The 11,798-nt window shown below is 31.7% G+C and overlaps 1 protein-coding gene across 3 annotated transcripts in view; it reads left to right on the plus strand.

The window, feature by feature from the left end:
- Positions 1-11,798, plus strand: part of Sap47 (Synapse-associated protein 47kD) — a 29,511-nt gene that overhangs the window by 9,076 nt on the left and 8,637 nt on the right. For 2 of the 3 annotated variants that reach the window (XM_074123164.1, XM_074123156.1), the window contains exons 5-8: positions 451-597; positions 2,033-2,172; positions 2,673-2,794; positions 7,580-7,801. In XM_074123164.1, the coding sequence (XP_073979265.1) occupies positions 451-597; positions 2,033-2,172; positions 2,673-2,794; positions 7,580-7,801 (631 nt within the window). The remainder of the gene's footprint in view (positions 1-450; positions 598-2,032; positions 2,173-2,672; positions 2,795-7,579; positions 7,802-11,798) is intronic. The other variant, XM_074123171.1, reaches the window with a different exon arrangement.

Genomic DNA, 11,798 nt, shown 5'->3' on the forward strand with positions numbered 1-11,798 from the left:
AAACCAAACTACATTCATTTTAATGTGTACTCGAGACAACTTCAATGCTTAATCCATTTTTAAAAAAACCTTTCAAACAAACTAAAATTCTGGATTTTTACATTTTTTCAGACCTGGTAAAGAAAAAGTGCGTTTGTGTTAAATTTTTCCATTTAGACTATCTGTTTGAAGTTCTATAAAACCAAAACAGTGGTTTTTATAAAATTATCCACGTCCTCTACCTAATAAACAAAAAGAATCGCTAAAAAAATTTTTAAACGTTTTTTTAATTTATTTTTGTAACCTCATGGGATTTTTGTCATTTTTTATTTTTACAAAAAGTTAAATTCATATCTTTCTGATTGGAATCAAAGGACGCATCTGGCCACGGTTCCAGGTTTAGTGTGGTTGAACTTATGATTTAGAATACTATAACAGTAATGTATGGTTTGATTATGTATTGTTATACAGAGCTTGTTGGGCGAGTTTAACAAGGAACAGGAGGCTTTCCTCAAGGAGAAGGCAAACAGAAGCGCAGGAGGAACAACCGCAGTGCCGCCATGGCTTGGCTGCCCCAACCAGCAGGCACTGAAACAGGAATGCTTGGCTCTCTCGCAGGTAAAAATCAGCAAGTACCCAACTTTTTACTCACACATCATCATGCTGACCATTTTCAGTCATAAATTTATTTTTTGCTAACATAATAATAAAATGTAAATTAAAGATTCGTAAATAATAAATAGGAACTTTATTTTCACTTCATTACTAATTTTTTACAGTGCACTGCCGGCCATCGGATAGTACTGTTAGCTGTAAGAAGCTCCTATGAATAGAAATCCAAGGGCCGTCATCTCCGCGTGAAAATACAGTATTCGCTAACCACTCAGCTAATCTCTTCCCTATCATACATTACTGTTATTATTATTAATTTATATATTTTTATTTTATTTTTTATACTTTTTTTTTACATCAGATCTAAGTGCAAGCGTAGTACAACAGTAGAGAGATAAACATCGTCGGTTTAAGGGTTAAATTGATTGTTAGTACCTTTATTAAGTAATTAAGCGTTAAAAATATATATCCCCTTTATAAAAACTTAGCTTAAAAAATGTTAGTATAAAGATTGATTAAATCACAAAACGTACACTAATCAGCAAGTATTCAACATTTCGAACATACTTTAGATTGAAATTTCAGCCATTTACAATCGTTCAAAAAAGCTTATGTGTTTTAATAAAATTTTGTAACAATTGATATCATTTAAATAATTTTATGGCATTAAATTTTCATTACTTTGTTAAGAATTTATTAGATGTCACAGACCTTTATGCTGGCCATTTCATCCACAGATTTTTTGATAAAGTAAAAAATTTAAATTAAATAATCATAATTAGCAAAAAATAGGTGCTATATTTTAACACTATTCCAAATTAGTGTGATAATTTATCTTTATTGTGCTCTTGATTCTGAATAATCATCACATACACATGCAAAGTAAACAAAAAAAAATGGGGAGTTAGAGTTGATCAAATGTCATAATTTTAATCGCAAAGTTAAAACGAAATTTCAGCTTTGATTCGAAGAAGAATACGAGAGCATAAATTACATACACACTCAAAACCGAATAAATTAATACTGGTAATACGAACTCATTTCTAAATTATAATTAATTGTAGTCCCTTTAATTGAGTATTTGCAAAGTGTTTAATAATAAATGCCTATCCTGAAAATATGCATTTTTTACCTATCTTACTTATACGTACAGTAACACGAAGAAGAACAAGGACAATTTTTGAAAATGCCGTTTTTGCTCATTTTCAGTATCCTTTTTTATCGAAATCTATTTAATCTACTAAGTTAGAGAAAGTACTTACTTTCGTGCCAGATTTTCTATTTTTTCTATTCATTGTTCTATTCATAACACCATAATTTCAGTTTCCACTAATATAGACTGTGTTTGTTGATGTTTGTTGTAATATGTCTATGTGGTTTGGCACATTAAATAAATAAAATATAAAACTGTCACAATAGGAATTTTTTTTTTTGCCATTAGGACAGAAGAAATTTTGTGCGGGTTCCACCGGAGGGTGTTGATTTTACTTTTGATTACGAAACACAGTTTGCCGTCTGTGAGGCTATCTTAGCCGAGGATCCCAACTTGGAAAAGATGCGATTTGAACTTGTTCCAAAAGTGTATGTATTAACACTTTTTTTTTGTCACTTTTCACATTAAAATAATCTTCGTATATTTATTTCTAAAAATTTAGAATCTTATGTTAAGATTTTAAGGGCTTAGTAAAATAAAAACTAACCAGGAACGATAAGAAAGAAGTTGGTCGGCAATCAAAGTAAACCAAACTTGCAGATAACTTTCAACTGATTTAATTTAAATCTGTGTATATAGTAATTGGTAAAAGCAAAGAAACTGCTCCGAACTTTCTGCTAATTCCGCAGAAATTTTGGTGAACTGTATCTTTACAATAGCGAATCAATTTCGCCGATATACGAGATGTAGAAAGGAATAAGAAAATCAAGTATCAAGTATTTAACAGAACTGACACCTCCATCCAAACCATCCATACCGAAATATGCTACATGGGATTCTTTAGCCTAGCCAGTGATATAGTCCTGTATTGTTGCTGCCCTGGGTTCCTTTTCGTCTTTGAATTAATAGATTGATAAATACATTTCAGAATAAAAGAAGAAAATTTCTGGAGAAATTATATGTACCGCGTGAGCTTGATTTGTCAAGCCAATGAACTATCTTCAATGGTACAAGAAAATAGTAACGCAGACCGGACGTCCAAAAGTGCAGGTATACACATATAGAACTTGGAACGATTGTAAAGTTGTGTGTTGATATCAGTGAGTGTTTTTGAAAGGCTTGGCCTCGACCGTAAAAAACTCTTCAACTGTCCAAATAAGTCTGTCCTTCTTGAAGAATTGCTGAATAACTGGTCATGGTATCATATTGTACAGTATGTTATTTGCTCCATTTAATTACTTTTTCATTGTTAAAATTGTTAATACAGAAAGATGCAACTTTTATTAACTTGATAGAGCGACTTACTAAGAGTTGTTGAGTAGAGGCACACTTCTTGCTATCTAACATATTCCTGAGTAAATGTTTTATATTAACTGTGTGTAAACTTTTTAAGATAAATTCCATCAAAGCATGCTTGATCTTGCTAACATAAAACGTTCTTATCTGTTACGGATTTTCATCTATCACCTGAGGTAGAGTATTTTGATTTGCTCTCACAAGGTTTCTGCTAGCTATTACGTTCCTGCAAAGTGTGTAAGTGTACAGTAATTTTTAGGGAAATTTGGGAATAAATATATGCACATGCGCAGTTAAATAGAAAAAGTGAAAATTAGAGTTGGTCTAATGTAAAAGAATAAAGTATAATCAAATACATATTGAATGATGCACTACATATTCGTGACAAATTTGGTTATCCATGCTTAGATTAGTTAGAAGATAAAAGGGAATGAAATTTTGAGATCTTACATCACTCTGTAATCACTAAATCATTATGAAATGGTGTACAATTATAGTCAATTCTAGTCCATTTTCGAGGCAAATCTAAAGTTTCCCTGTTTATGCGGTTCCTCTAACTTGATGGAAGTGAAACAAAGCACCTCGATAATTGTCAAAATTTTCTTTATTACTTGTCCTTGGTTCACGGTAATCGATAATTTTATTTGAAGTCGATTCCAAACACTGGGTTTAAAATTATAATTAATGAAAAGTATTTATATCAGGAAGTCCAAACATACGTACGTAGCTTAGCGAAAAGGTCGTGTGGCCCAAACAAAGTTTAGACAAGACCGATTCCGGACAAAGTCGTGCTTGCAATGAAAGTGTTGTACATTTCTGTGTTGTGCAAATCTATGAATTCTTGTTTGTGAATTTTATACTGAATAGATGGCTTTTGTAAGAAGAGTAACGCACAGAATTACTTTTCACTACATCATATTATAGATGTAGCTTTTCTTAAATAAGGTAAACTTCCCTCCTCCTTTTCTAATTGAGTTACTTAATTACCACAAATTCAAAGACACCAACTCTTTTACAAAGTGACTCTAATAAGATTCGCGTTTTATTATATTCGAGTCGAAAATATTTTTATTCTCAAAAACTTTTAGTTTTACTAAGAGTGTAATGGTAAAACTTGTAGATAGAACAGTTAACATGCCACTCCATGAATGAGGCTTTTGACATTTCTTATCTGATTCCTAATATTGTATGTAATTTACTTTTGTAATCTTGATTTGTGATTACATTTAAATAATATACAACTAAATTGAATGCCTATAAAATAAATAGGACTGATTCTAAGCATAGCCCAGATGTAAATAAAATTATAACTTTAAATTTTAATCCAGTACTGAAAAGTTTGCCCTCACATAGAGTTTAAAACGAAATAATAAATGCTTCTTTTGCACCTATAATGCTTTGGTAGCTTAATTTAATAATTTAGTTTCTTATATCTTTAAATAGTTCTTACATTATTAATGATTACCAAAATTATTATTACTTCAATAAGATTATTGAATGTTTAATCTTTTAATTATATATATCCTTAACAAAAACTTACAGTTTAAAATGTTAAGTATAAGGGTTGATTAAACGCCAAAAGGTACACAAATCAGCAAGTACCCAACATTTCATTAATACTTCATTGATATTATTTAAGTAATTTTACCGCATTAATTTTCATTAATATTTTTTAAGAATTTATTAGATGTCACATACCCTTATGCTGGCCAGTTCATTCATAATAGTTATAATTGTGATAAAATGTATATTATATCTTCGTATAAATAGGTACTTTATTTTAACTCTGTTCCAAATTATTCTTCTGATTCTGAAGTTGTCACATATACATGCATGTTAAATTAGAAAAAGACAAATTTAGAGTCGGCTACTGTTTAAATTTGAATCACGGAGGATTTAAAACAATATTTCAGTCTTGAATTCGTCTTACCGAAATATTCGTGATGACAAATAACACACAGTTAATAACAAGTAGATTATTCAACATTATTTATTCATTTCTCAATTGTAATTTAATTTAGTTCCCCTAATTTTACTTATGGAAAAATACTGGAATAATTAGCTGTCCTAAAAATATGCATATCTTATTTATTTTATATTACATGTATACAACATTGTGGGAAGAACACCTAGATTGAGAATGTAATAGAAGAAAACTATATTATTTGCGATAAAGCCAGATTATTTATTACTTATTATTACAAACGTTTGACTACTACATAAAATAACAATTACTTTAACCGAAGAAAGAACTTAAACCGACGATTTTTATTTAAAAATAAAAATAAATAAATAAAATCATTGATGTACGAATGTTGGTGTAAGCAATTTTTAAAAAATTTTATGAATTTTTTAGCCTCATATTTTTTTATTTTTTATAACGTTCTCTTTTTTACCTGTAATCAATAGTTTGATTATTATAGATAAATAGATATTACAGTCAATCTAAGTTAAATGGTGTGCTACTTGAACAAATATTTTGTAGATGAAAATGGCCAGCATAAGGGTATGTGACATCTAATAAATTCTTAAAAAATATTAATGAAAATTAATGCGGTAAAATTACTTAAATAATATCAATGAAGTATTAATGAAATGTTGGGTACTTGCTGATTTGTGTACCTTTTGGCGTTTAATCAACCCTTATACTTAACATTTTAAACTGTAAGTTTTTGTTAAGGATAGAAATATTGGTAATAATAGTATTAGAAAAGGCCTTACTTGGGTGGGGCAAACTCCCCTCCTTATGAGTCATAGCGACGAGACTTTTAAAGTGCAAATCTGTACAAAATTTCGATTCGAATGACACTTTATTCATGAAAATCGGTTCACGTTTCGATAATTTGAAACGATTACCATACTTCCCCCTAATAAGGGTAAGAGCAGAACGTCGTTTAAATGTTACGTAGGAGTGCCCTAAACCTTTCATCCTGCCAAATTTTATTAAAATCGGGTTAACATTTTCAGAGTTATTAGTAATAATAATTTTGAGAAGGGGCCTCACATATATGGGGCTAACTCCTCCCCCATTTGATGTACAGCGTCGAGACCCCCAAAAGGCACATCTACATAAAATTCCGAAACGAATGACACCTTATTCATGAAAATCGGTTCACGCGTTTAGGCGCTACGTTGTTTACAAAAAAGGTAACAACAAGAAGAACAACAACAAGAACAAGACCAATTTTTGAAAATGCCGTTTTTGCTCATTTTCAGTAACTTTTTTCTCGTAATATATTAAATCTGGGTTTTGACAAAAAAATTACAGTTATAAAGGAGGACTTGCCCTATAATTTAAAGAAAATTTGGGAATTTTATCTTTTATAGAAAAAGAGAAAAAAATTGTCAAAGTTGGGTGCTTTTCAACGTTACGCTTTTTCGTGCAGTTTTTGATGATCAACCCTTATACAACTGTCCTACCGGACAGTTTTAATTTGCATTTAACTTAAAAATTAATAACTTGAGTATATCTTTCAGGTAGACAAATGTTGTAATTACTTACTTTATTTGATTGCCTAAAAGCAGTTTTTTTTTTACTTTTTCGTATTTCTACAACATGCTAAAAATTTAAATTTGTAATAGGGCAAAAAAAAAAATTGTAAAGCTCTTTAACAAAAACATTCAGATAAAAAAGTTAGGTATGGATTTTATGTAAAAGGTAGACTGTCAGTAAATACCCAACATTTCGTTCATCATGGGGTTAGGCCCTCAGTGCTGGATAATATCTTTTGATTTTATCCGTCGCAGCTCTGTCCTAATCTGTTTCGCACTTTATTTATCATCAAAGTAAATTAATCAATTTGGAGATATTGACTTCTCTTATGTTTCCGGCTCGCACTACACTTGCTCACTTATCTAAAAATAAAATCTGTACACCAAACTTATTAATCTATCTATGAGCGTATATAAAAGTCCGAAAACAGTCAGGGGTCAGAGGACTCCCCCATCCTTCTGAACCGATTTTTCTTACTTTCTATTCGAGCATTTTCTGGAATTTAATATAGTGTTTTCATAAATCTATGCAGAAGATTTTTAAAACACATAAAATCCTTATTACTTTAATTGTTCTCTAATGGAAGAATTGTAATCTGAGCGGCAGCGCGTCGCTGAAATGCAGTGTACTTTATCCTGCCTGAATCTACATTTATTTTATCTGCGTTCACTTTAGCTAGCTAGCTGTTCAGTATCTAAATGTTATCACAAAACAAGATTACAAAAGCTTTTTCCGATAATATAAAAATTATCTTTACATGTGAAAAATTACTAAAATAGCGCCTTAAATTGAACTTTTTCGCTTTATAATTTTTCTTTATTTAATAATTTTATTATTTAAAAGTAATTTTCATTTTTCTTCATATGAGTGATTCACCCTTTTGGTTAATTTTTTCCATACATTTCTTAAGTATTCATTGACAAAAGTGCAGAACTATGGCTTTCTCTCGTTTAACTTTTTCCACAATCCCTTACTGAAAGCTGCCAGGTTAGTAACCTCATTTACACGTTATATACCTTGGCGGTCTGATCTGCGCTCGAAAATAGGCTCTGAAATAACAGCAGCTTGCAAGGAGGCGCAAAATGATCCGCCAAGACAAGAAATGGATTGGACCAGTTCACCGATGCGTTCCCACTCAGGTACTACTGGCGGCACTGGAGGAGACGAGGAGTTTGTGTCAGACACTTTTACTGCTCGACCGGAAGACTACGCTGAGGTGAGAGAAGGAATTAGGCGACTGGGACTCGGTGATAAAAAGAACCTTCCAGGTCAGTCCTTTCTTCTTTTTGATTGCGTTGTCTTGATATTGTCTAGTTTTTACTATTAAAAATGTTTTTTCGTTTTATAATTTAGTTTTTATATTGATATTGAGTTCTCGTAATGAGTCGGAAATAGCGAGTGCACTCGATGTTAGAGGAAACTATTTTATCATCAATTTTAATGTGACATTCGAGAAGATGGCACTTTGAGTTTGTCTGGGGCGGTAGTAAATGCTAATGAACTAATTACCCATTATTTAGGACTACCATAAGATGAGAGACGATCAAAGATCAAAGCTTGCAGGGTGTGAACATATTCCAGAATTAGATTGCTAGACGTAAGTGTCCAAAACGCTGAATTCCGCCCAATAGGCGAATTAGCAAGTTTTTTAAGAAGAGTTGGACAGTACTTTTTGCTCCAGATGCCTTAAAGAAAGAAGAGACAGAGGAATTGTATCACAGACTCACAACAGACTCGTAGTCAACTATTGTGTCTGTCACCACAACAGTGTAAAGCAAGATTGGCAATGTTTTCAAATGCAGGGGCTTCTTTATCGACCTTAAAGAACATAGTTTGAGATGATTTAGCCCTTTAATTCCAGGAAATGCGGGTTAGTCAAAAAATGAAGAAGACGTATGGCTTCGAATTTGCCATGAAGTTAATTTGTGGAGTGTTTTACATGGCTTACCCAAAGTGAGTACCTACTACGCCAGCCACCTGTACTCCTCAGGACGCACTGCACAAAAGCGCCTGTGTACTTAACCGATTAGTAGCTTCCTGTGTCCAGCCATTTCATCTACATGTAGTAATTCTTCCGTATTTAACGATTAATTCTATCCAGACTCATAACTTCCAACACCAGTTTCTTCAAAATTCTCTCTTAAAATTAAACGTCGATACTTTCAGTTTTCTATCAAAGGAATCTCTTTGTTCAATTTGCAAGATCGTGCGCACTCGATTTTTCCGTTTCACTCGAGAACTGCGTTATATTTGTGCCTCACTGCTTAAATTTGCGCACATTTATCATATTTTCGTATATATATATATATATACACAGGGTGAATCAGTAAGTATTGTCCGTAGGCCTACTGTGAAGTACATCTAAAGTGGAGTTCATTGACGTATTGGCCAACTTCATATTTTCCACTATTCTTGAGTGACGTCACTTTAAAGTTTTTTTCTAAAATCATTACTTTTTTTCAATGAAAATGTTATTACTCAAAAAGTTTTAGTCCGAATTCGATTCTGATGACACGGTTAGAAAGACAGATAAATTTTCTAAAAATTGACACCATTTCGAAGCATAAGTCATTCTCCAAACAGCCTCAATCTCTCTCTCCGAATCCTGGAAAAATAAAAGTAATCGAAATTTTTAAGAAAACTCATTAGGCCCTTACGTGATCATTATGAGTCCTAGGTGCTGGCACTTTTTATAAAAGTTTCCTTGTTTAATGGGCTTTCAAACGGTATATCATTTTCCAGGATTCTTTTTATCTTCGTATGAGAAATTACGTTTGTTATACCAGAAAACGTGTTTACGAGCACTCAACAGTGTTATGGTACACTAGAAAATTTTGAAACCAAGTCTAACAGATAAGGGAAGTTTATTTGTAAGGTACCTAGTTGTATTGGTTAATACCTAATTCAGATTATAAAGATTATCTGTTAGTGGGTTCAAAGGGTTGTTAAGGCTTATTCATATTTTTTTCTTTTTCAACAGGGTAGTTGTGAGTGAAATTGTAATTTGGAGCAAATACAAACTATATGAATTTTTTTGTTATAAAAATAGTACTTGTTTAAAATATTTTCTTACATTTTCTCAAATATTTCAGAGTTTAGATTTTTTTTTTTTTAGTGCAATTTGTAACCTTTGACTTTCTTATTTAAAGACAGCCTACTTTAAAATTGACTATTGGTCCATCTAAAAGAGTTTTCAATGAATTAAACAGCTGGATAACTAACACTCTTGAGGGCTCGTGAACACGTTTTCTTGTAAAACAAACGTAATTTCTCATACGAAGATAAAAGGAATCCTGGAAAATGATATACCGTTTGAAAACCCATTAAACAAGGAAACTTTCAGCACCTAGGTCTGATAATGATCACATAAGAGCCGAATGAGTTTTCTTAAAAATTTCGATAACTTTTATTTTTCCAGCAATCGGAGGAGATTGAGGCTGATTGGAGAATAACTTATGCTTCGAAATGGTATCAATTTTTAGAAAATTTATCTGTCTTTCTAACCGTGTCACCAGAATCGAATTCGGACTAAAACTTTTTGAGTAATAACATTTTCATTGGAAAAAAGTAATGATTTTAGAAAAAAACTTTAAAGTGACGTCACTCAAGAACAGAGGAAAATATGAAGTTGGCCAATACGTCATTGAACTCCACTTTAGATGTACTACACACAGTAGGCCTATAGACAATACTTACTGGTTCACCCTGTATATATCATATATATATATATATATACACGAAATCAAAATACACATTTTGTATTTGCTGAAGTAGTGCATCAGTGGCTCAGTGTAATGGACCAAACGATGAGTATAGTAGTAGTGTGAGGTGATGTGCCTGTACTTTTTTTACTCTAGTGTATTGACTGCAACCAATACTTTCAATGTTATCTAGTTGTGAGTACAACCTATGACTACTAGATCAAAACTAATACGGTATTAATGTCCTCAACTATTCTTTGGTTATTATGTGGCAGTATTTATAGAAATATTTACCCTTAGTATCTGTGGATAACTTTCGACTGTAACGACTGAATAATTGCGTAGGAGAGCGGTTTCAATCCAGTCTTAACTTTTTAAATTCAGTGTTTTACCATGGTTTAGAGCAGGCATGTGCAACATACTGCCGGATCCGTCCTTCTATCTGATTTCATCTCGTAACAATTTTCAAATCCTTATTAAAACTGAGCATCAGAAACTTTAAAGATATTTTAACTTGTATTCAATGTACATTATACATTGTTTATATATATATATATATACATATACATTGTTATATACATATATATATATATTGCTAATTATTATAGAATATACAATATATAATGGAAATAATTATGAAGGTTTATATTTTATTTATAGACAATTTGGAATGAAATTTATTCTATGATTAAACCAGCACATTATTTTTTACAAATCCTATTCGATGTAAAATAAATAAAAACCGTATTGATGGATATCAGTTCTCATTCAATTTTATTGTTATATCTATCTATGTGGCTATAATGTAATTATACTATATATAAAATCCGGCCTGAGAATCGATGTGATATTATCCTGCTGGCCCGAGGTCTTGGCTAAGTTGCACATGCCAGGTTTAGAGCACCAGACATGTGTTGATGAGTACCAAGAAACATATAGTCTAATATTTTGAAGAACAGATTCAATTTGATGAAACACGCGCTTGAGTCTCTTAATAGTACTGCACTAATAGTCGTAATTACAAACGCACTCTACTATCAAAAATGATTAAAAGTACGATCAGTTCACTCAGAACATTGCACTCACTACCAGTTCTAAAATAAAGATTGAAGTGACTAGGTTCTATTTTCCTCTTAATGTACGTTTAAAATCTTCTAAATCAATATGTTGTCCTTTGTAATTTTAATAAAGAGACACAGTACTACAGCGGACAGTATAATGCAATTATTACATATTTTGTAAATTACATAAATAAAAAAGTTTAATTTTCAACCTTTCGCCATATACTGACTGGGTGATCCATTAAAAACGCACCAATCGCTAATAACTTTTTAGGAAAGCGGAATTTCGAAAAAACTCACGAAGTAAACTATATGTTTTTTTTGGTCTAGTTTTCAAATTTTCCACCCCCGATGCTGTATCTTCATTTTTAGCGGAGTTACGGCTAAAAACCCGATTGGGGTTTCATAAGGACCACTGTTTTTGACAATGATTATGAAAACTGTGAAAAATGACGTTATCCCGGTTTCGATATCCCTAAAATTAGTCCAGATATTTAAGATCA

This window comes from Rhodnius prolixus, unplaced genomic scaffold (genome assembly GCF_049639745.1).
Source record: "Rhodnius prolixus isolate KJV_2025 unplaced genomic scaffold, Rpr scaffold_1, whole genome shotgun sequence".
Lineage (NCBI taxonomy): Eukaryota > Metazoa > Arthropoda > Insecta > Hemiptera > Reduviidae > Rhodnius > Rhodnius prolixus.